Below are 26,522 nucleotides of genomic sequence, written 5' to 3'. Positions count from 1 at the left end.
AAGCCTAGTAAAATATTTGTTACCGTTAAACCGCTAATCCGTGTAAAATATTTGTTCTGTCACAGTTAAACTGTGACTAACCTACACGGATTCTTCAAAAACTTAAGACAGCCCTACCTGTATGTCTAACCTATAATCGACAAATTTCATCTAAAATAATACTACGAAATTGTGAGAGATAGATCGTTGCTAAAGAACAGTTTATTCATTGATGCTGTATGGATTAATTTACAGAAGTGATAAACTATGATGATCATACATATAACAAGCAAATTATAATCCTAATTTAGCATCTAAACTTTTTTATTCTGAAGAAAATAAACAAGTATCATAGCATGCTATCAGTTTGAGCTGGTAGCCTCTTGAAGAAATTGCTTGGAACAGAAGGCATCTTGCTTCGAAACTTCGGATGTCGTAAAAAGTACAAACCAGCAGCCAGAGCCACCACCCTTGGTGGCGTTGCGTAGAGAATCACCGCAGAACATAAGCTGAACACTATAAAGAGACTAGTTGCTCTTGTATCTCTCCAACTCAGTAGAGAATGAAACCTCTCTCCTTGTGTAGCTATGTCTCCGACAACAGTTTGAATCCTTCCCGCAACACTTCGAAGCCTATCGTACCTCATTCTCACAACATCATGAGGTTTAGAAGTTGGAAATGTATCAAACTCTTCATCAAGTTCGTCGATGTTTACTCCTTCGGCCCAAGAGAGTTTAGTATCCATATGAGTTGGATTTCTCGGACGGAACCGATAGTTCCATAAACCAATCAAGAACATGTAGAGAAATATCGTCGGAAGAATCAATTCTGGATACAAAATCAGTATAAAAAACAGAACGTGAACTAGAACCGAAGTGACCGGATTCTTCCAATTGCAAACTTGGTTGAACCATTTCCCTGTTGTGATCACGCTAGAGAAAAGCGACATAATGCGAAAAAAGTTCGCTTTGCTTCTTCTCATGCTCCACATATGAGAATCAACATCCAACATGTATTCAACTACTTCCTTCCTTAGAGGAGGTTCGGCTCGACCAAGCCTCGTAGCAACGATATTCATCGCTTGGTACCGTAAATTTTCAACTTGGTTAACAGTGAAAGGACTTAAATAATGCATCTTGGGAAGCAAAGGTTGTCCATAAATATAAACCATGTTGGCTAATGAGAGAGTAGTGAACCTTATTGCTAGTTGAAGCTCCCCCATTTTTTTGACACCATGTTGATGCAAAACAAGAAGTGGATAAGAGTTTGTGTAAATCCTATTAGCTTCTAATGTTGAGAGCCTAATCCTTACCTTTCCAATTCTTGAATCTCTAGGAGCTTTTTCTCTTTCTTTTTCGCCTGCACCGCCTAGATGGCAATTATCAAAAACTCCTAGTGTTATCACAGTGCAAGGATCATAAACTTCCCATGTGTATTGTTCATTCCATTTAGGACTAAACGTATCGAGAATCGTTCTAGTTCTGATCCATTTCTGACCATACTTGGCTACACAATATGCATCCGTGCTCCCACGGCTATTGTTCATCTTCATTGGAAGAAGCTTTTGTGCTCCTAAGATCCCTACTTCAAGCATACCAATTGGTTGCTTCCATAGTTGTCTAGCAGTTGGTCGATGATCACTAGCATACAAAGTCGATTCGTCCAAAACATGGTATCCACCTTCGAGGCAAATTCTCATGTGAATCTTACTCGAAAATTTAACCTCATTTCTTCTATCGCCTTCCATCATTCCAAAACCGTATTTCTCGAGATTGAACCATCGAGAATGAACCGGCCTATGGTCTAGCCGCTTCTCGAAGAGTGTCAATGGCAAGATTATCTTTCCAAGTACCTCATCTTTTGAGCCGTGCACGCGATCCTCCATGGTAATCGTCAATTGCTCCTCAAATGGCTCAGCCGCCACAAAAATCAAATCTTCATTCCAAATTGGTGTAGAAGTTGGACATACCTGTTACAATACAAGAAAATATCTCTGGTGTATGTTAGAGTATCTTACGATATCTCTTACAGATCGATTTTTCGTGGTTATAACAAACTCTGAGATAATAACGTATTCGATAAAAACCATAACTTTAACAATACCTTAGTTCCTAGTACTTGGCTTCCCATCTGAGCTTTGATAAAAACCTCTGGCCTGCGGTTTCTATCGCTCGATATCACGTCTTGCGCTTCAATCACGTTAACCCGTAGATACCAAAGTTTCGGAGACACGTAAACCTTTGATCTGATATTGAAAAGACCTTCTCCATACACAGTTGCAGCATCAGAATGCCAAGCATCTGAGAAAGCTTCATCAGCTTGTGTTCCATTCCAAACCGCAAGCATGATATCCCCTCGAACCTTTCCGTCTCCTCTTCTGTCTTCAAGTCTATACCATTGAGGAGCCAATGGACTGTCCGGTGGAACTCGAGTTGGAACTTCGTTGAGGTCGAAAACTACTCTTCCAATGTGATCATCTCTGCCAACTGTTTCTTTATCTTTCACAATCACTTCCAAAACCGAAGACTGAATTTGATCTTTGGAAAATGCATAGACTTGATTCCACTCCGGATTCGATTTCTTATCGATATGCTTCGTTCTTCCTTTATAGTTCCCTAGCCTCACTTCAACATAAGGATCACAGCTCGAGGTGAGACTATTCGTGGAGAGATTCTTCGCTTTCACAACACGAACATACAAATAAAACATCTGCTCAACTAGATCATACGTGCTTGTCGATCTTTCGCCACCACTCATCCATCCTCTTCCAGTTCCACCATTAGGCCATCGTTCACCGAGCTGCGGACTCGTGTCCCTTAGATTGTAGTCCTCATCATGATGACTACCAGGATGATGGAGGTTTTGAACTTGAGGGTTCATTGATTGCATTGCAACTTGATTATTAGCATTGCCTCCTGGCCTTCTCTTTATTGAAATCCTTGGCTGCATTATATTTTCGCAGTTGTTACCTTTTCGAGTAACGCTCGGTTGCAAATAGGCCTCGACTCGTGGCGAATAGTTTGAGTATGGTAAAGTTTGTGATTCAAAATGGAGTTGAGGTTGTTTGGAATAGGTCTTAGTGATAATGCAATAGGAAGCTAGAGCTTTAAGTAGCTATTCACAAGTAATGAAATATTCGATTCTTAATGAACCAAATTGTAGTTAAGAATGAAAAAGATGGAAGTTCACATAGTTAAGGTTGTTACACTAGTAGAAGTTCTTTGGTTTCAAGAAAGGAATAGTTTGATGAAGAAGCTGCATGAGACTAATTAGTATTAAGTGCTTTTTGATAGGTTTGTGTTAATTCCATAAAGTTACCAAAATGAAATTATGCGAGTGAAAAAATATGGTTGATAGAATGAATTGAGTTTAAAAAAGTAGTATAATTAAATAGGTTAATGAACTGAATTACTTAAATTTAAATTGTTTGGTTAGTTCTTTTTATAAAAAAATCCACTTTTTAAAATATAATCTAAAAATACTTTTTAATAAAAAAGTATTTTTCTTAAAACCAATTTTTTCAAGTATACAATGTTCTTAAATAAAAAAAAATTCTTTTAAATTATTTTTTTGTTTAAAAAGTAAAATATTTTTAAAAAATGTTTTTAATGAAAATAAAAAAAAAAAAGAAAAATTTAGTTTTTTCAAAAAACTCAATTTTATGAAAATTTAAAAATAATTTTTCCATAAAAACATATATTTTTTTAATTTATATTTTTCCCTAAAAATAAAAAATATTGAAAAATTATTTTGTAAAAAAAGTTAAATTTCAATTTTTATCTCTTTATTTTATCTGATTCACAAAATTAGTCATTTTATTTTAAATTAAAATAGTTTTGACCCCTCTCATTATTCTCACTCCAAATCAATGAAGTGTCAATTTGTAAGATTATATTTTATCTATAAAAATTTACAAAAAGTTCATATAATTTGTCAAGTTTCACAAATGACATATTATTATAGACAAATCATCAATTTTAAGTACAAAAATATGAAAAAAGAATCAAAACTTTTGATTTTAAAATAGATGGCTGATTCGATAAATAAAAAAAAAAAAGAGGAATAAAAATGTAATTAAATTAAATTAAAATAATTGTTTTTTTGAAAATAAATTTATTATAAAAGAGTTAAAAATATATAATCGGTTTATAAATATAAATGGATTTAAAAATACAATTTTAAATTGACTAAAACTACTTTAACCATGAATAATTTTTTATTAAAATAGTTATTTAAAATTGAACCAAATTCTTTGGTTAAATGCATTTCATATACCATAATCGCCAAACACCTTTAAACAAAGAGGTTATTTGTGTAAAGGGAGTAGTTGAAAGGAACAATTCTTTCTTGTATATGCAGCAATGCCAAAGGTAGTAAATTGAGGCTGGAGGCTGCAACCTGCAACATAGTAAAGGAAGCTTTGGGGTTGTGTTAATGTCCAAAGATACTTTCCTTGTGCTTTATTTTTCTTTCTCCTTTTAGGATTTTGTATATTATAACTGGTTATCTATCTTTATAGATTAGTGACATTTTTCTATATTGTTCTTTTTATACTTAATTCCTGTTAAAGTTATTCAAATGGATAGTGCTATTTTTGGGAGAAGTGATTTCTGTAAAATAGGGTAACATCAACGTGGGAGGGTGAGCTAAAAATGAAGAAAGGATAATGCAGTGATACCAAACCAAAACCAAAGCAAAAATCCAAAAGTCATTTACTTGAACGGCCTTATTAAAAACTTTGATTAAAAAATACTTTAAATCTACTTTAATATATACAAATTAATTACTATCAAACTTCCCTAATTATCCTAATGAATAGCAATTTAAGATAGTTTTACATACTCCTGGGAGTAATTACACACCCAAACCTATTTAATTGCAGCAGCCTAATTAATTAAAATCTTTTTTTATGGTAACACGTTTTATGCTGCTCAATGCATTGGAACATTCATTTTTTCAAAACCCTAAACCATTTCAATTTTCTCCCTACATCTATATTGTCGTACTCTTCAAGCAAGATGTCATCCCTAAGTTCTTCCTCCTTCCAGTTCCCGTCTTCCTCTCTTTCAATCAATACTATTGAGGTTTATTTTGTTCCTCCTTCCCCCCAATTCCCGTCTTCCTCTCTTTCAATCACTACTGATATATTTTTTTACTTCTATGTTGTTACTAAACAGAATATGAGCCGAAAATTTAGCTCCCTTAAGGACATTAACGATTCAAAGGAAACGTGAAGATTGGTCGTTCGAGTTGTTGATTTATGGAGTGTTATCAACAGCAAGGGTAAGGAGCATCTAGAGATGGTTATAATGGACGCATGGGTAATACTTCGTATTCTTTCAAGTAGTTTCGTATGATAGTTGTAGCAACCTACCCTAAAAATAAAAGTATTAGAGTCGCCACCTATTCTATCAAGGCGAATAGGAAACCTACGCAGTTAAGAGATCAAGGTAAGATACTATATTCAGGTCGAGGGAAGGTGTTAGGCACCCTCAACCCTTTCCTAAAGGCTAACATCCCAAAGATAAAGGTTTATGGCTAAACATAAAGAAAAGTGACAGACAATTAATAGGGTTAAAAGGCTAATTATATTGAACATGATTAGAATTTGGAAGAGGGGGACTCGCCTTGGTTATCCAAGTGCCTACGTATCTCCTTATGGAGAATCAGAGTCAACGTAGTTCAGGCACAAGATTGTACGCCTTAGAATTTGAATTGAAGGTGTTTGAATGCTTTTTGAATGGCCTATCGTAGTTTTGAATAAGGATGAAAATCCGTATTTTGATTTGAAGTGTTTGGAATGTTTGGGCGTACAACCCCGATTTGATATGTTACCATTAATCGCGATGATCAATAGGTTTGATCACCATAATTAAGAGATTAGTAGAGAATTGCTGACAATTCTAATCGATTGATTCGATTATCACTTTTAGCAAATTGAGGTATTTTAATTATTGATTTATTAATTTATCGTTATCCCTCATAATCAATAGATTCGATTACAAATAATAACGAATTGATAAGGAGAAATGCTAATCATCGTAACCAATGATATGGTTAAAATCATTTAGCAAAATAAATGTATTTGAATTATATTAATTAATAGTTGATTATCGATTATTACCCACCGCGATCAATAAATTTAATCAAAGCGAATAATAAATAAAATCCTAATATTAATTATATTCACAATTTAAATTATATTAGTTATTTTATGTATAAGTTAATTTTTAATTATATAAAAATACTCTAATAAAAATATGGTAAATAAATGAATTAAAGAAATCTAAATTTAAGTGAGATAAAAATAAATAAATAAATAAATAAATAAATAAATAAATAATAGATATTAAGTTAGTGATAGTATGAAATTCAAATTCAATCTAAAATTATTTTGACCCTAAATATTTAAATCAATTATTAATTAAAAAATTGAGACATGGGAGCCGCCCCATTTTTCCTATCATTATGGTCATATATTCTCTTTATTTTTTTTAAAAAGGAAGATAAAAAAAACTAAGTAAACGTGGACATACTTAGTCCACCATTAAACTAATTAAACAAAATATATTAAAATAAAGAGAAAAAATAGGAAATAAAATAAGAGGAAAAAATATCAGAGAGAGCAACAGAAACCAACACTCAGTTCTTTCTTCTTCACCTCCCACGCCATTACCCTTTGTTCCCTGCGAAATCGAAAGCTAAAAAACAACGACGGTATCGCACGGAGCAAAATTGCCGCACCCCTCTATTGTTCTCACTATTTGTTTCACATCAAACACTCTCCTCTCATCTCAAACACAATCGAAACACCATGTAAAGATAACAACAACGGCGGCGATAAAGACAACTACGCACGATTCGAAATAAACATGAGCAATACAAGAGAGATCACAATTTAAAGTGAGAAGATACCAAAACAAAAGTGAAGGAGGTTACCGACAACTCGTGGCGGAAGTTTGAACGGCTTATGCAATTTCCGTCGATGAGCGTAATTCCGACACCGATTCATTTGATTCCGGTTGTCTGTTGTTTTTGCAGGTTTGGTGAAAGGATTGTTGCTACCACAAAAGCAGCTTATGAGTATATTTGCTTGACAATGCAAATTTGCGAAATTGGTGCGATGTGTTGGATTGTTGTTTGCTATACGAAGATTGTGCGTCTGAGTTGATGATGTGCGAACCGGGTGGCTGTAGAGAGTTCTGTTTTTTTTTTGGTAAAAATTGTGTACAGATTAAGATTTATGATGTGGGTAGTAGTTAGTGGTGATTTTTATAGTAACAAAAGGACATGTAAGCTGTGAATAGAATCAAAAGGGTTTGGTGTATAATTGTTTGTGAGAAGGGAATGAAGGTTAGAAAAAGTTTTGTACGTGTGTTAGAAAAAATAGGGTTCTGTACAGTGTGAATTGGTCTCCCCTAATATGCACTAAAAATGTTTTATTTATATCAGTCAAAATTAGGTTTTCTACACCTAATGGGCTTATTGTCCAATCAACTAAATATTTATAAAAAGAAATCCTAAATTAACACTAATAATTCTAACAATATATAGTTTAACTCCTATTTAATTTTACAAATAAATACAACTATAAACTAAAATTAAAATACTTAAAAATATAAGGAATCATATTTTTTTTGTGATTTTTTTTCTAAATAAATAAATGAAAATTGATTAGAAAAAAAACATTACAAAAATAAAAGAAGAAAAGTTAGAAGTGGGATTCGAGCCCGGGACCTCTCGATCGCACACTCTTATCCTTAAGTTCTTACCGACTGCACCATATCAATCATTCGAAAAATGATAAGGGGGCAAATTTTGGGGTATGACAGCTGCCCCTGTTCAATCTTCTTAAGCCTGAAGAGTCAGATAGGCACGTTTGCCTATCGTGATCTAAAGGTAGAAGACGATTGAACACTGAGAATGCCCTGAAATTTGCCTTTGTCGGGAAGAAGTTTTGTGGGAGATGGGCTTGAAGATGCCACCCAAGGTAGATACCATTTTTCAGAATGTGCAGCCAATGCTTTTCAGGAGGAACCGGGTGCTTTGATTGTAGCATAGCCTAAAAAGGCAACCTGAATTTTATGCAATGTTATGATGCATGATGCAGCAAGCTTCTCAAAATAAATGAGAGCGATGTATGCATTATGTATGAATGAGGTATGCAAATTGAATGATGCATGATTGTTAGTTATGTTAGTTGAAGTATGTTAGTAATTCTAAAAAGAAAGATAAAACCTTTGATTGTTTATTGATGATGTTTTGGAGAATATCACTGCCGAGGGACTCACGTGATAAACCCAATTGAGGAAACCTTTTGTAAAACCTTGTGCTCGAGTGTGAGAGAAAAGAACTGTCCTGCTAAAGCCTGAGTCTTACATAGCGAGGACTTGTAAGAGGGATCACTTGTTATGATTCTAACAAGCTCACCTGCACCATTAGGATAATTTGCTAGGATTATAGCAAACTCACCTGCACCAATAGGATCATTTGCGAGGGTTATCGCAAACTCACCTGCACCATTAGGATTATCTGCCCTAGCTCGGACAAATTTCACCTACACCATTTGGGTCATTTGCCCTGGTTCGGACAAATTTCACCTACACCATTTGGATCATTTTCCCTGGTTCGGAAAAATTTCACCTACACCATTAGGGATTACTTGTCATAGTTCTGCCAAGCTCACCTGCACCATTAGGAGTCACTTGCCCTTGTTCGGACAAGCTTACCTGCACCATTAGGGATTATTTTCTATAGTTCTATCAAACTTACCTGTATCGAAGGAATTACCTGCCATGGTTCTGACAAGCGTACCTGCATAAGAAGAGATCATTTGCTATAGTTCTAGTAAACTTACCTGTATGAAAAAGATTCATTTGCTATAGCACTAGCAAGTTTATTCATGTAAAATCCTTGACGGTATCCTGTAAATGTATGAAGATGATTCTCGCGGCTCGAGGGTCGGCAAGGAAACAATATGTTTAGATGCTCATGACTCGAGGGTCGGAATACACACCTATCACAACACGAGGGTTGGAAACTCACGACACGTGGGTCGGAAAATACACCTATCACAACACTAGGGTTGGAAACTGGACATTTGTAGTATTTGATTGCACTAGATGATATGCATATGCTAATGCGTATGTATGTATGCTGACGCTGATGTTAATCCCAAGATTGAATCCGTTGAACTTGTTTACTCCATGTTTGCACCTATACCATGACTATGCTTATACTGGCTTTGTAATGTTTATGTATGCGGGTAATGATTATGCTTCTGTATATGTTGATTGATGTAGTGAGTGGAACGAAGTAATGTCTTCTATAAGACTACCTGAAAAAGGTTTCTGGAATGAATATGAAAATTTGTCTTGAAGAAGACTACCTGAAGAGGTTCTTAGAATGGATAGAAATTTGTCTTGAAGAAGACCACCTGGAAAGGCTGAAAATGTTTTACAAAGATTACCTAAAGAGGTTCTTGGAGAGGACAGTGAATGTCTTAGAAAAGACCACCCAGAAAGGTTCGTAGAATGTCTTAAAGAAGACTGAAAAGGATGCCAAATTGTTTTGAAAAAGACTACCTGAAAAGGTACTTAGAATAGGAATGTCTCGAAGAAGACTACCTGAAAAGGGACTTTAGAAAAAGGAATGTCTTGAAGAAGACTACCTGAAGAGGTTCCTAGAAAGGATCGTAGGATTTGTCTTAAAGAAGGCTACTTGAAAAGGTACTTAGAAAAAGAAATGTCTTGAAGAAGACTACCTGAAAAGGTACTTAGAGAAAGAAATGTCTTGAAGAAGACTACCTGAAAAGGTTCTTAGAAATGACGATGATCGTCTTAAAGAAGACTATACGAAAAGGTTCTTAGAGAATAGCGTCTTAAAGAAGACTACCTAACAAGGCATGGTGTAATGTATCAGCCAATGTATGTAATGCATGGTTTATATGTATTTGCATGATGCTCCAATGATAGGTTATTGATAACCAAGCGTATATAGCTCGCTGGAGTTGTAGGTTTGCTTGATAAGATGGGGTGTGATGCTAGCGCGATTCCCCGATACCTGTTTTTGAAGATCGTAGTTAGGAGAAAGATCTGTAAAGTGTGGGAACACCTTTTTATTTTGTTGTGCGCCTTGCCCCAGTTTGACTTTTTGAAATACTCCACGCCTTTAGCCATGCCTTTAACCCTTTTAAGGTTTTCTTTATGGATTTGATATCCAATGCCCCAATGTTTAGTGGAAAAGATGCCTATGATCTCCAAGTTGTGAAGGAAGTGCCCCAAGAAGTAACATTGTCATACAAATGTGATTCAAATGTTTCAGTGTTTGCATTGAAGGGTATGCTCTTGATCTCCAGGATATGGAGGGTTATCCATAGCGTGCTATCCTTTTGAATTTGAATTCTTCCCATGTTTGACATGCCCCTGATTGAGATTGCTTCGAGACGTGCCCCAAGTCGATTGAACCTTAAGATGAATGCCCCTAGTTAATAGGATGTTTGATTGCATGCCCCTGTTTAGGAAAACCCTCTGGGCGAGGTTTCCCCATTCAAGAGTCTTTATCAGAAATGATCGCCTTTGTGCTAAGTGTATATTCGTAGATGGTGTTGTACCCTTTGAGAAGTAACTCCAATGTGTATGCAAGTTTTGAAATCAAAGTCCGTTATGAATTAGGACTGGATGTTTTAGAAATGAATGCTTGAAGAAGCGTAGTGGTTAGAAATAGTTTTAACAAACATAGGAGTCAGTATAACAAAATCTTGCTTAATATGCTTTCGTAGTTAACCTTGCCTCAATTAGGACTTTTAAATGTTGTAACTTGGCCTGGTTCATGTTTTAAGAAACAATGGATATAAGGCTCAAAATTTTATTTATCCCACCCCTTTCTCCTTGATGTTCTCCAAATCCTAAAAATTCGCCTAATCCGATGAATGTGCTTTGTTTGTAAGAGAATCATTTTAGTTTTGATGCTGATCAGAAGCCTTAGTGTAGATCCAAGCACTGATGAAAAGAGTTGTAAAGATCCAAGCATTGTCGGGAAGCTTTTGATGGTTTAGCAGTCACAAGATTAACCTTTGTATTACGCCTTTGTTTTTATCCCTTATTTTGCATGAACCAAATCCTTTGAATTTGATCCATCGGGATGCCCCAATTTTGCCTAAGTCATTCTTATTTTCTTTCATGGAATTTTCATTTTGACTTAGCGGGCGTTTTCCTCCTTTTTCTTTTGAATGCTCCTTGGATATCGAATGTTGTGACTGCCATGTTGACTTTGATTTGTAAGCTTTGCCTTAGATACTTCCTCGATCTTGAATGATCTATTGAGGAAGAAGATTGTTGTGAATGTTATCTCCATTGCTTCCTCAATCTTGGATGAATGCGAGGAAGAAGGCATGCTTGAACCTTTGCTTTGCTCGATCCTTTGCTTGGATTGACTGATTCTCTTGACAACCAAAATTCACCACTGAATTAATTGAAATCTACCCTGCCCCTGGTTAAAATCAAGGTTTATTTGAAAAGTAGAAACAAACTCCAACTCCTGGCTCGAGGGGGTGACGAGGGATTAACATCCTTATATCTCCACTGTTTGGGATTTGAAATAATGCATGTACATCGTCGGTTCGGTCTTACCTTGAAAGCATATGTTTAGCTGGACTTAGTTATTTGTATTCGTCATTCTCCCTCAAGTTTGTTAATAATTGGGAGTGATAATTTGAAATGGAAAGTCATAGTAATGCAAGAGCGAAGAGAAAGAATTGATTTCAAAACATGCATGATTATTTTATTGAATTACTATTCAAAAGGTACAACGTTTTACATTAAATAGCTTTTTGTGATCGTAGGAAATACAACTTGAAAGATAAACCTATCAATCCTAAGGGCAATCTCCTTTGTGAATCCGTCGACCTTGCTTTACTCCTTAGTTCCTAGACTTGTAGAAGTAAAAGGGTAATCTCGAATTCTCCTTGGGCACGTCAAACCTGTCGGAAATAATTGTAAGCGGTGAGTTTTCGTCGTATCAGAACTTCATGAGTTTCCTTTGACTGAACCTCTTTTGCCTTTTTTTTTCTAAGGATAGCACCACACCATTTGCAGCCTTCGAAGTTTGTAGATTGATAGAAAAACCTATGGCCTTTTTGCCCCTTGGTATGGAGTTAGCATATGTCGCATTCCCTCCATCGTAGTCGCGCATTTTGTTCAGGGTATTGCCCTAGTTGGATTAATCCTTGCCCCCGGTTATCGTAGAGCGTCCTTGTAAGTTTGCTATGTTCGTAGATGAACCCCCTTATGACTAGATACCCCTTGAGTGTATCTATGAGGGAACTTCGTTGTTGAACTAATCCTTGCTCGATAATAACCTTTGTTGCATTCACAATCCTGTTACGACAAGGCGTGGGCATGTGGCTGGCATGGTGAAAGGCGTCCTCTTTTCCTTAAGATCATTCTTAATTGTTTATCCTCCTTCTTTCTCCTCTTTAGTTTTTTTCTCCACGAGTCTCGGGAAATCGGCTAGCACGGTAAGTGTGGGTGCGGGCGAAGATATGAATGCAAATGTAAATGTCAATGTAAATGTATGGATGCATGAAAATGCAAATGCATGCGTATGCACAAGACTCCTTGTATTATAACTCCTTGCATGCAATGCAGACGGGTGACATGTGATCCTAGGGATAACCTTAGAGGCGACATTGGACCCTCGTGGAATCTTTGTAGGATAAATGTTATGACACGCCAATGGGAATCCCTTAGATTAGGGGGTATGCAGAAGGTAGCGGCTGGTGACCGTTCAAGACAGTTTCCAAGTCTCATGGCCATCGAGAGGCCGTTCGACGTGTACCAATGAAGTTGTCCCTCGTGGGAAGGTTCTCTATGCGGAACACAACCTATCTAAGGACGATATCAAATGAAATGAAATCCCTACATGCTAGGGATTGAAGACGCATGAATGGAAATCCAAACCCTACAAGTTAGAGGGTACGTGGGAACAAGCACGGGTTCACCGTGCAAGACAGTTACCAGTTCTCATGGCCATCGTGAAGCCAATTGACATGCGTTAACGAAGATGTCCTTCGTGGGAAGGACATGGTCTTAGAAATTAGAGTCCCTACAGGCTAGGGACCACGTAGGGAGACCTGCAAAATTGAAACACATACATTCGTGGCATATAAATTGCAAATATATATCAAGAACAAAAGCACAAAATTCCTCAGTTCATAGGTTCGACGTAGCGGCTTTAGGGAGCCTACCCTTTCCATAGGAGTGTTCTAGAAGGTCTCATGGGGTCGTTCGTAGCCTCCGAGACTTTTTGTCTCTTCGGATTTTAGAACAACTCATTTTATCCATGAGGTTCAAATTTTTGGGGTAGGTTCTTGGAGAGATCAGCCAAGTATCCAGTCCTGCCCTCAACAAAGTCAAGCCTCGTTTTGGACATTTCCGAATACTCAACCCACTCCGAGTGGAGTTATCAATGAGACTCGTAGGCGATTCGATTCCCCCTGATCTCAAAGTTAACTCTCACACTTAGGGTTTAACACAACATAAAAAAAACCAACAATGCATATAATATATAATCAAACATTTTAAATAAAACATTCAATAAAAAAACCAATGACAAAAAACAAAACAAATAAATAAAGTATTTATTATAAAGATGAACCTCCCCCAAACCCTAAAAATGGCAAGTTTGCCAAACTCTAAAATGCTTCAAATATAAACCCTGTCAAAACCTATAGGAGCATAGTATTCACTATTAAGTTGCCCCCAGCAGAGTCGTCAGCTGTAGCAACTTGCCCTAAAAATAAAAGTATTAGAGTCGCCACCTATTCTATCAAGGCGAATAGGAAACCTACGCAGTTAAGAGATCAGGGTAAGATACTATATTCAGGTCGAGGGAAGGTGTTAAGCACCCTCAACCCTTTCCTAAAGGCTAACATCCCAAAGATAAAGGTTTATGGCTAAACATAAAGAAAAGTGACAGACAATTAATAGGGTTAAAAGGCTAATTATATTGAACATGATTAGAGTTTGGAAGAGGGGGACTCGCCTTGGTTATCCAAGTGCCTACGTATCTCCTTATGGAGAATCAGAGTCAACGTAGTTCGGGCACAGGATTGTACGCCTTAGAATTTGAATTGAAGGTGTTTGAAGGCTTTTTGAATGGCCTATCGTAGTTTTGAATAAGGATGAAAATCCGTATTTTGATTTGAAGTGTTTGGAATGTTTGGGCGTACAACTCCGATTTGATATGTTACCATTAATCGCGATGATCAATAGGTTTGATCACCATAATTAACAGATTAGTAGAGAATTGCTGACAATTCTAATCGATTGATTCGATTATCACTTTTAGCAAATTGAGGTAATTTAATTATTGATTTATTAATTTATCGTTATCCCTCATAATCAATAGATTCGATTACAAATAATAACGAATTGATAAGGAGAAATGCTAATCATCGTAACCAATGATATGGTTAAAACCATTTAGCAAAATAAATGTATTTGAATTATATTAATTAATAGTTGATTATCGATTATTACCCACCGCGATCAATAAATTTAATCAAAGCGAATAATAAATAAAATCCTAATATTAATTATATTCACAATTTAAATTATATTAGTTATTTTATGTATAAGTTAATTTTTAATTATATAAAAATACTCTAATAAAAATATGGTAAATAAATGAATTAAAGAAATCTAAATTTAAGTGAGATAAAAATAAATAAATAAATAAATAAATAATAGATATTAAGTTAGTGATAGTATGAAATTCAAATTCAATCTAAAATTATTTTGACCCTAAATATTTAAATCAATTATTAATTAAAAAATTGAGACATGGGAGCCGCCCCATTTTTCCTATCATTATGGTCATATATTCTCTTTATTTTTTTTAAAAAGGAAGATAAAAAAAACTAAGTAAACGTGGACATACTTAGTCCACCATTAAACTAATTAAACAAAATATATTAAAATAAAGAGAAAAAATAGGAAATAAAATAAGAGGAAAAAATATCAGAGAGAGCAACAGAAACCAACACTCAGTTCTTTCTTCTTCACCTCCCCCGCCATTACCCTTTGTTCCCTGCGAAATCGAAAGCTAAAAAACAACGACGGTATCGCACGGAGCAAAATTGCCGCACCTCTCTATTGTTCTCACTATTTGTTTCACATCAAACACTCTCCTCTCATCTCAAACACAATCGAAACACCATGTAAAGATAACAACAACGGCGGCGATAAAGACAACTACGCACGATTCGAAATAAACATGAGCAATACAAGAGAGATCACAATTTAAAGTGAGAAGATACCAAAACAAAAGTGAAGGAGGTTACCGACAACTCGTGGCGGAAGTTTGAACGGCTTATGCAATTTCCGGCGATGAGCGTAATTCCGACACCGATTCATTTGATTCCGGTTGTCTGTTGTTTTTGCAGGTTTGGTGAAAGGATTGTTGCTACCACAAAAGCAGCTTATGAGTATATTTGCTTGACAATGCAAATTTGCGAAATTGGTGCGATGTGTTGGATTGTTGTTTGCTATACGAAGATTATGCGTCTGAGTTGATGATGTGCGAACCGGGTGGCTGTAGAGAGTTCTGTTTTTTTTTGGTAAAAATTGTGTACAGATTAAGATTTATGGTGTGGGTAGTAGTTAGTGGTGATTTTTATAGTAACAAAAGGACATGTAAGCTGTGAATAGAATCAAAAGGGTTTGGTGTATAATTGTTTGTGAGAAGGGAATGAAGGTTAGAAAAAGTTTTGTACGTGTTAGAAAAAATAGGGTTCTGTACAGTGTGAATTGGTCTCCCCTAATATGCACTAAAAATGTTTTATTTATATCAGTCAAAATTAGGTTTTCTACACCTAATGGGCTTATTGTCCAATCAACTAAATAATTATAAAAAGAAATCCTAAATTAACACTAATAATTCTAACAATATATAGTTTAACTCCTATTTAATTTTACAAATAAATACAACTATAAACTAAAATTAAAATACTTAAAAATATAAGGAATCATATTTTTTTTGTGATTTTTTTTCTAAATAAATAAATGAAAATTGATTAGAAAAAAAACATTACAAAAATAAAAGAAGAAAAGTTAGAAGTGGGATTCGAGCCCGGGACCTCTCGATCGCACACTCTTATCCTTAAGTTCTTACCGACTGCACCATATCAATCATTCGAAAAATGATAAGGGGGCAAATTTTGGGGTATGACAATAGTATATTTCTCAGTTATGATATTGTAGTTGTTTGTTATCATCAGGCTGATAGGATACAAGTTTTGATTCGTGGTGACCATACACCAAAATGGAAAGAACGAATACATGAAAACATGACTTGCATAGTCAACAATGGAACTGTTTATGATAACGATTTCGAGTGGAAGCTTTGTGATCATGACAAGAAGTTTGTGTTTATTGGTGGTACGACTGTGAAGGAAGTTGATATTCATAACCTTCCTCCGAAAAGTTTCTATTTCAAAGACTTTTCTAATATACTTGCAGGCAAATGTCAACTTAACCGACTTGAAGGTAAATAGATTATGCTTTTTATTTTCTTCCTACTCAAATCTATTATATTACAAAACTTGATTTTTCACTCTGTTTTGTAGATATTATTGGTGTTGTTCAAGAGATCAATAATTTTCAATATAACAGCTCTGGAAAAAAGTCTTTTGTTTCCCTAAATGTTAAAGTAGACGATTTATAGTAATTTGCAAATCTATTATTTGATTTCAACCTTCTCCTATTTAAGTAGACGATTTATAGTAATTTGAATGTATTATATTGATTTTTATATATTTGTTTCTACAGAGGTAACATCCTTAACTGGACGTTATGGGAGAGCTACAGGACAATTTTTTTGGATTTCTACCATGATGAAAAAAACAATGATGCTATTGTAATTATACTAGCTCATGCAATGATAAAGGGTTCACAAGGTGTGTATCAACAACATCCTCTTATTAATTTGTGATATTTGTCTAAAGTTCATTTAATGTTTTATTTTTTATCTATTTCAGTCTCAAATGGACGGAATGGATCTAAATTGCTAATTAACAAAGACATTCTAGAGATAACTGAGTTTTTATCAAAGTATATAAAAATTTTAATCATCTTACAGTATAATTTTGGCCTTTAAAAATTATCATCCTTTACATGCATTGTGTTACAATGTTCCAGTTTACCTGCAAATGAGCATACTGAAAAGCCTTTGCAGTCATCAAAGGGTATGTCTCTTTGATTTGGTGCCTCTCAATTCACCCCAATTGAAAGTTTCGTCCATAAGGCCAAATGTATTTCTCTGAGTGAGCTCTGCAAGGTCAAACAGGTAAATGGTTATGGAAAATTTCCAGAAGTCAGCTCAATATTGTTTTATATAGACGATGTTATGTGAGACTGTTGCATATAATAATCTTTAACTTATTGTATTTTAGGACATGTTATGTGTTACTGTTGGAACAACTCAAAAGTTTTTTGTCTCAAAACATGGTTGGTTTTATTATGGATGTACTAAATGTTCTTTAAAGGCATCTGATGTGAACAATCCATACAAATGTTCATGTGGACAGAATGTTGGACATGTTGTTTGACCCAGTGAACAAGCAAGTAGTGTTCAGCAGGGACGTGATCATAGATGAGCTTAAAGATTGAGATTGGAATCAAAATGTCAAGAAGGATTCAGTGAGAATTCTTTATGACAATCTAGCTACTGAAGTTGAAAGAGAAGAAGTTCGACAAGAAGAAGTCAGAGGTGATGCAGGACGAGGCAGACCTCAGAGAACAAGACACATGTCTGCAAGGTTGCAAGAATGTGTGATTACATCAGATGATGTAATCAATGATGAAGGTGAGCTGGTATATTATGCTTTCTATGCATATGTCGAACCTCTCAATGCAACTAAGGCATTGAAGGATTCGAAGTGGGTGAAAGCTATGAATGAAGAATTGAAGTCCATCGAAGACAACAATACTTGGTCACTTGTCAAATTGCCTCAAGGCAAGAAGGCAATTGATGTGAATTGGGTATACAAGGTGAAGTGTAATCCCAAAGGTGAAGTGACTCGACATAAGACAAGGCTTGTGGCGAAAGGATTTCTTCAGAAGGAAGGAATTGACTTCGATGAGGTTTTTGTACCTATTACCAGGATGGAAATGATCAGGTTGGTTGTTGGTCTGGCGAACATGAACAATTGGCACATGTGTCAGATGGACGTTAAATGTGCATTCCTGAATGGACCCTTGGAGGAAGAAGTCTATGTTTCACAACCAGTTGGGTTTGTGAAACATGGCGAAGAGAGAAAAGTGTACAGACTGCATAAAGCCATGTATGGACTGAAGCAAGCTCCAAGAGCTTGGAATAAGAAGATCGACAGTTTCCTAAGGGAGAAAGAATTTGTGAAGTGCACAACTGAACATGGGGTATATGTAAGAAGAAGCAAGAGTGAATTTCTTAAACTATGTCTCTATGTCGATGACTTGTTAATAACAGGTAGCTGCAATAAAGAGATCGAAGGCTTCAAAGGTGATCTTAGCAAGGAATTCGAAATGTCGGATTTGGGCGAAATTTCATAATTCCTTGGCATCAAATTCTACAAGAGTAGTAGAGGCTTGATGATGCATCAAAGAAGATATGCAAGTGAAATTCTCATGAGATTTGAGATGGAAGAATGCAATTCGACTTCGACACCTGCTGAAACAAGATTGCAACTGTCGAAGAACCCAGATGAAGAGGATGTCGACCCAACCCAATACAGAAGACTTATTGGGTCATTGAGATACCTTTGTCACACAAGGCCTGCCTTAGCATACAGTGTAGGTATGATAAGTAGTTTCATGCAGAAGCCAAAGGTATCACACCTAGCAGCGGCGAAGAGGATACTGAGGTATCTGAAAGGAACTCTCGACTATGGCATTCTGTTTCCTACAGCTGATGAGGGAAAAGAATGCAAATTTGTGGGTTACACCAACTCGAGTTGGTGTAGTGACGCTGAGGATCGAAAATCCACAGCTGGTTATGTGTTTATGCTAGGTGGTGCACCAGTTTCTTGGAGTTCGAGGAAGGAACCAGTAGTGGAACTATCATCATGCGAAGTAGAGTATATAACTGCTTCTCTTTGTGCATGTCAAGCAACATGGATGGTGAACTTGGTTGAAGAGATAACAGGTAAAGATCATGGAGCAATTACCATGAAGATCGACGACATGTCAACTATCAATCTGGCGAAGAACTCGATAGCACATGGTTGAAGCAAGCACATCGAAATGAGGTTCCACTATCTTCGATAGCATGTAGCTAAAGGGAAGATGAATTTGGAACACTGCAGAACTGAGAATCAAATTGCAGATATCATGACGAAGGGAGTGCTGGTTGAAATATTCAGAAAAATAAGAGCTATGATGCATGTAGATAGCTTAGACACAACGAATTAGGTGGTGTGTTAATTTGTAATTCCTTGTGTCGAAGCAGGTTGTTGCTCGAACACAAGGTGTGTCGACGAAGTGTGTAACAGTTTGTTACACATAAGTGTAGCAGTAAAAATATACTCGAGCGTAATCGTACGCTCGAAATATCAACAGAGTAGCCACCAAATTTTATTTATTCCAAGCAGGAAAGGGAAAATATCGATAAAACCCATAAAGAGAAAAGAAAAGGATAAGTTGGTCATCGCAACCAAATTAGGGTTCGGGAGTCGGTTAAGCAAGGGGAAGGTATTAGAACCCCTCACCTCCATCGTACTCGATGGGACCCATTTAGTTAGTTTCGTGTTTTAGTGTTAGTGTTTTTGTTTGCGTTCTTTAGCTTACTAGTCGAGAAAAGATAAAAGAAAGGTTTTTTAGGTTTTTTATTATTATTGTGTAGAAAAAGAAAAGATTTTTTATTATTATGCTCTCCAAGACTTTTGTATCTTGTGCCTACGTATTCCCTCGTGCAATGGGAAAGTTAGAGCAATCGTAGTTCGGGCTAGGAACCACGAAAGTTTGTTGGTTGATTTTAGCGAGAGGTACTCGATCGCTTTCAAATGGAGACAATACTATGCGCACATGGATATGGGATCACTACAAGAATGGATGACTAAATCAAGATTGGGACGAGATTTTGGCCATCATCGCATTCGAGTGGAAGATATTCGATCTTCACATGTGGAAGTATGTTCGCATTTTGAAATTGAATAAGTGTCTTGTTTATAAAAAGAGATTTTAAGATGAAAAAGCCATAAGGCAAAAAGGTTTGAATGAAATTGAGGTTGTTTTTTAAAGGGACATTTAGCAAAGGATTGAGCATAGGTGTTCACCTAGCGCGTCTTTACCCAAGGTATTCAACAAGAGCGAGCCCCATTGTCACTTGTTGTCCTTGTTATTAATTAATTTTAATTCAAAAGATCAAAGTATTCAAGAGGTGTCCACCCCTTGTCACTTAATCTCTTGGTTTGATTAAAGTGTTTTGATTCAAAAGATCAAGATATTCAAGAGGTGTTCACCCCTTGTCACTTAACCTCTTGGTTTGATTAATGTGTTTTAGTTCAAAAGATCAAAGTATTCAAGAGGTGTTCACCCCTTGTCACTTAATCTCTTGGTTTGATTAATGTGTTTTGATTCAAAAGATCAAGGTATTCAAGAGGTGTTCACCCCTTGTCACTCGATCTTTCGATTTAATTAGAAGAAAAGATTTTTAAAAAGAAACTCGACGTTTGATCGAGAAATTTATTGAGACGACTTGGCGTTGGACCAAGGTTTATTTGTTTTTTGGATTTGGAAGATTAATCTAATATTTTTGGTATTTTTAATAATAGTAGTGGAAAAATTAAAATCTATCTAAACATCTTTTTGTATTTTCATAAATTGGAAATCAAACTGTCATACCCCAATTTTTGACCTAAGATACCACCTCATATCATTGCATATGCATCATCTGCATCTCTAACAAATTGCATAGCTTGTGTTTGTTACTTGTGACTCAGCAGGATTTAATCAAGAAATCACTCATCAGTACAAGTAACAAATCAATTAGGGTTTTGTTCTCCCTTTATCTCAAAGGAATCATATTCATCAACAATCAACATTTGGTCCTCAGATTCATTTCAACAAGCTCAAAGGCTCTGAACCAACCAGATTAGGGTTTTGACTGAAGATAGTATACTCCTGACTTTTGCTCAGAGTTTGACCTAATGACTTGGGACATGACCTCAAGACCCCAAGTGCATCATTTTGATCTAATCCATTGGCTCAAGACATCTCCTACACAAGGATTGATCAACAGTGAAATTTCAAATCATCAGAATTAGGGTTTTGAACTATCAGGGACTGAAATCAGGGATCACATTTGGGAAACCCTAAAAATCCCCAGGAAGTCAATCAAAAGTTTCAATCATCCTCAAATAATCCCTATGACAAAATCCAATGGAAATTACATCTCAATTCAAGACCTACAGTCATCAATTTCATCTGGTCGACAATTAGGGTTTTTGACCTAATTCACTGAATAACTGACTTTTTAATCAGGACATGGTGCCACAACTCAAACCATGGCTCAATAACCTCTAATGCTTCAATGTGATCCATTCATACCATTCATTTGGTGAGGATAGCCTGTTTCATTTGAAATCTCCAGAAACGCGATTCGTTTGAAAAAGTCAACTGTACAAGAACACCTTTGACTTTTGGGAATTTTGGTCAACCATGACTTTTGAAGTTTTGAATCATCAATATATGATATATGAAGTCATTTGATCAAGAAAAATCAAGAAAATCAATCAAGAATCAAAAAGTCAAAGTTTGACTTTTCATACTTAGAAAAATTTCTAAGTGTTTTTCATGGTTTTTTCCAAACTTTGGAAGGGAATTTCTCAAAATTTCACCTACAAACTGAAAAACACTTCCAACATGAAAGTTGTAGATTTTGATCCAATGAACAACTTTGTCACATATAAATTTTTTCCATAAGATCAACCATTTAAGAGATATGGAGCTTCAAAGTTGGCATCTTTGGAAAATTTCACTTGAAACTTCATTTTTCTCAAAGTTCATGGATCTTTTTCACCCATTTCCTTAAAGGTCTTGAAGAAACTTCCAACTAGGGTTTTGAAGTACACAACATGAGCTTTCCAAAATGTCCAAGAGCATGAAAAAACATGGAGTGTAGCTATGGTTTTGAATTTTGCCATTAGTGACCATTATGCATGAAATTACAAGCCATTTTTACCAAAGTTATGCACTATTCTACCAAATGATCCAATTGATGACACATAGAGGCAATAATTGAAAGATATTTCTGGTTTGAGATCAGAATGGAAAGAGATAAGAAGCTTAGAGAAATAACCATGGTTTAGTTACTTTTAACCATATGCATTAAATGTGAAAGATTCCTTTCTATCCCTTAAGCCAAATCATCAAACTTTGAAGCAAGTTGCAAAGCTCTGAGTTCAGAAAGTTTGGCCTATAAATAGAGGTCATTACTTCATTGCATATCACACCAAAACCTCACAAAAGATGGGTTTTCTCTTTCTTTCTTGAATTGCAAGTTTTAAGTTTCAAAGTGAGGAAGAAATCCCAACCCCCAAACCCTTGAAGTTCTGGCCAAAGTAATGATTCTAACATCTCATAAACATCATACATGATGTGTTTGAACCATTCACACACCTCAAATCATCCCAAAACTCAGAATCATCATCTCACCTCCAACTATGCATAACACTAGCCTTATCATGCCAAAATCCATACCAAGCAAATTCTGTCCAAACTAACCTTCTAAACATCATCCATATACTTCATATGAACTGTTCCAACCATCATATATGATCTGAAACACCAAAATCACTAAGCTTGATCCTCACTTGAGCCATACTGCAGATCGAGTACCATGGATTGATCAAGAGGTTTTCAAATTGTTCCAGGCATCCAAACATGTTCCATAAGGTCCACTGAAGGTGTTCAGATCAAGAAACAACAACTGGAACTCCTCATTTGCAGAATTCGATTATCACTTTTGCCGTTTTTGAAGGTAAGCTACTTGAACTTCAAACTCTATGAATCATGCATCATGAATGAAATATGAACATACCATCTCATTTCTGCACACATGAGGATCATTAACCCTCAATCAATTGCTATTTATCTTGCACATACACGATTTCAGATTGAATCATAGAATTAGGGTTCTTCATGTTCATCAGAAAATTAATGATCTTAGAGTGAAAATAAATGAAATTAATTGGTACCATCATGTTCCTTGTGGAAAATCGAGCAAGTTAGGCTATTCACTTGATCAAAACAATCCAGTTTTCAGAATTTTCAAATTCAATTTGGGGGTTGTGTTCTTGGCGCCAAATTTTGAAACTGAACTTAGGAACTTGATTCAAAATATATTCAATTCATTGCAAGAGATTAACAGACCACGCGCGTGGTTTGGTTGGTTAAGTTTTTGAGTTGTGAGAGAGAGGGCGCGAGTTCAACACTCATGGGGGCCAAAACATTTTTTTTTTATCACTATTTTCCTTCAATTTTTTTACACAACTTCATTTAATTATTTAACACATCAAATTAATTCATTTTTCATTCATTTTTTACACATTTCTTGTTTAACACATATATTTTAAGAATATCAAAAAAAATCATCAAAAAAATATTTATTTGATACATTTTTAAATAGGTTTAAAATGACTTATTTTTAAGTATTTTTAATACTTTTAAATATTATTTTTCATTTGATTTTCAAACTTAATCACTTGTAAATATTTTTTGAGTAAACCCTGATCATCTAAGTGATAATTGAAGATATTCTTTTTGTTTGTCTTGAATAATTTGACTCCTTTCAAAATTCAAACCGATTTAAAACAAGCGATCGCGATTCTTTTCAAAGACGATAAACCATTTCTTTTTGAAACTATTGATTAAATCTTTTTAATTGGTCAATTGATTTTCAAAATGATGTGGGGCCTCTCGAATATTAGAGAGTATAAGACCCACTCCTTTTTTCCTTTTATACAATTTTTTCTTTGAACAGAAAACTCTTTCAAAACAATACTGTTTTCAAAACAACAAACGACGCGTCTGTAAATAAACAATCAACCATGTTTTGTAAATAAAACACAGGCCTCCATGTAGGTATAAGTCCCAAGCCCCTTTTGTACATACCCATTCCTGTACATGAAATTAGGTATTTCATTGTACACATACATTTTTTGTACATATCTCAATCAATGTGTTTTTTAACTTTGAATAACAAATCAAAAATGAAGGTTTTCTTTAAATCTTCCCAAAAATATCATGGGCCTCCATGTAGGTATAAGTCCCAAGCCCCTTTGTAAATACCTGTTTACATAGCTTTGAATAAACTCAAAGGGCCTCTCCCCGAGTATGAGTCCCGAGCCCCCGTGTATACAAATGGAGCATGCTTACAGGTATATTTCCTTCATAAACTCCATTATATACACACACTTTGTCATATATATGTATAACTGTTCATATTTGTTCATGTACTCGTTCATATTTGTTCGTACTTGTTCATATTTGTGATTGTGTTATATATATTTGTTCAACTTAGTACAACACTAGGTTCCCCATAGCCTCCTATTGGGCTTCGTGCAAAGAATCTCCCTAGTTTAGGTTAGGACATAGAGTATGGTTTCCCGGTGAAATCGCTCTAAGAGCTCAGACCAACTATACCATGCCTCCCCTTGGGCTTTGTACAAACGAGTGACCCTCCCATAGCCTCCTCTTGGGCTTACAATGCAAGGACCCTGGATTGTCCCTCCCATAGCCTCCTCTTGGGCTTACAATGCAAGGACCCTCGGATAGCCTCCTCTTGGGCTTCGTACAAGGACCCACGGGCTTCTTATAAGCATCCCTAATATCCAAATCAAATACCCTAGGAGATTAGACATTTTTCATCTCTATGATAGGAGTATCTCTTCTATATCATCACAAACAATCAATCAATCAAACTTTTTGCCACAAGGCTGGCTAATCAATCAAACTTCTTTTTGCCACAAGGCTGGCTAATCAATCAAACGGTTTTACCACCGTACTGGATGATTAATCAAAGTTTTTGTCACAAGGCTGACTTCATTGAAACTTTTGCCACAAGGCTGGCTGATTAATCAAAGTTTTTGTCACAAGGCTGACTTCATTGAAACTTTTGCCACAAGGCTGGTTAAACAAAAACATCTTTATCATTCTAAGCACCATAAGTGGCATGGCCCAGGGCTTATAATGAAAAGATTTTCAAACAAAAACAAACAGATGTATGTGATGATATAGATTAGATACATCGAACATTTAGATGACATTTGTCTCTTTTCCTTTGCTTCCACTAGCATAAGTGGGAACTACGATTGCTCTGACTTTCTCAACATCCCTTTGAGAATACGTAGGCACAAGGTCGTATCCTTGGCGAGCAAAACTTCTCCCTCAAACCACTCAAACCTTAGCACCCGTAGACCCCGAGCTACAGATGCTCTGATTCCCTCTAAGGGATATGTATGCAGAGGATCGCGATGATCTTTGCGAGCATAATCAAACAAACACCTTAGTTTCTCACCTATTTCATAACAGAACCTCCACCATAACATAGAATGAAACAAACACAAAAAAAAAAAGCCTATAGAGAACTATAGATACGTTGGGTGCTAATACCTTCCCTTCGTATAACCAACCCTCTTACCCAAGATCTCTCCCCCACTTTTAAGGTTATTGCAGCTTTTTTCCTTTTCCTCTTTGGAAACAATAAAAAGTTTGGTCGATACAAAAGGAAAATCATTTTTTGAGCACTCGAGCCCAAAGAAGGCATCAGGTGTCTCATCCCGAAAAAGGACAAAGATTTTTCGCCCGCGACAGAAAAATGGCGACTTCACTGGGGACATCTTTTTATTGTTTCCAAAGAAAGGGTTAATTTTAATTTTTGTGTTTGTTATTTCATTTTTGTTACATGTGTGGTTCTGTGGTTCTGTTACTTGTGTGATTCTGTTACAAGTGATACATTATGGACAAATCCCAACCCGGATTAAGTACACATAAGAATTAGGTGGAGGGTATAGTCATGTATGGCATACAAGGAGTTCAGTCCTTAAAAAGTCAGCATGAGAATCCTTCCGCTCAGTGGAGGTTCCTTGTTGGCAGTATATGTTTAGCAAGCTCAGTTGCGAAGACATTATTGCTTTCATTGAACTGTAGAAGCTGAGTTGGCTGTAGAACCCCAACCCATCCTGGCCTTATTAGGACGTGGTGCAGAAACGATCCAGGTGAAGACTTGGATAGTTGTCATGCGGAGAACCACACTCAGACGAGTTTTTCTTGAGAATATTTCTAGCTCACAAGTTCAGTTGTGCAAACCGGTAATATCCGAAAGAAAAATGTAGACTCTGACGTATCAGTAGAACATGTTTTGCAGGTGATAAACCCTAGTACTATCCCATGTTTGGTTCTCTGACCTCATGCTCGTGACGCTGGACCTTTGAACCTATGTGTACTATGTTTGAATTACCATGTTTGTAGTACCATGTTTGCGTTACCATGTTTGAACTACCATGT

General features: G+C 35.9%; 1 protein-coding gene across 1 annotated transcript; it reads right to left on the bottom strand.

Moving 5' to 3' along the window:
* Window positions 1–312: 312 nt before the first annotated feature.
* On the bottom strand, window positions 313–3,064 carry LOC131640779 (FT-interacting protein 1-like). The gene is made up of 2 exons (XM_058911161.1): window positions 2,083–3,064; window positions 313–1,948 (listed from the first exon to the last, which is right to left on the bottom strand). Exons 1-2 carry the CDS (start codon window positions 2,926–2,928, stop codon window positions 329–331), a joined length of 2,466 nt encoding a protein of 821 aa, XP_058767144.1. The 5' UTR covers window positions 2,929–3,064; the 3' UTR covers window positions 313–328.
* Window positions 3,065–26,522: the final 23,458 nt, after the last annotated feature.

The sequence above is a fragment of the Vicia villosa genome, unplaced genomic scaffold (assembly GCF_029867415.1).
Source record: "Vicia villosa cultivar HV-30 ecotype Madison, WI unplaced genomic scaffold, Vvil1.0 ctg.003310F_1_1, whole genome shotgun sequence".
Lineage (NCBI taxonomy): Eukaryota > Viridiplantae > Streptophyta > Magnoliopsida > Fabales > Fabaceae > Vicia > Vicia villosa.
This window is presented reverse-complemented; position numbering and strand designations above follow the sequence as displayed.

What these genes read in the sequence shown, in the direction of transcription:
- LOC131640779 (XM_058911161.1), bottom strand. Translation starts at nt 2,928, where the DNA reads ATGCAGCCAAGGATTTCAATAAAGAGAAGGCCAGGAGGCAATGCTAAT. An exon ending in GCCAAGTACTAGGAACTAAG is followed by an intron (nt 1,949 to 2,082) that starts GTATTGTTAAAG and finishes GTATTGTAACAG; the next exon opens with GTATGTCCAACTTCTACACC.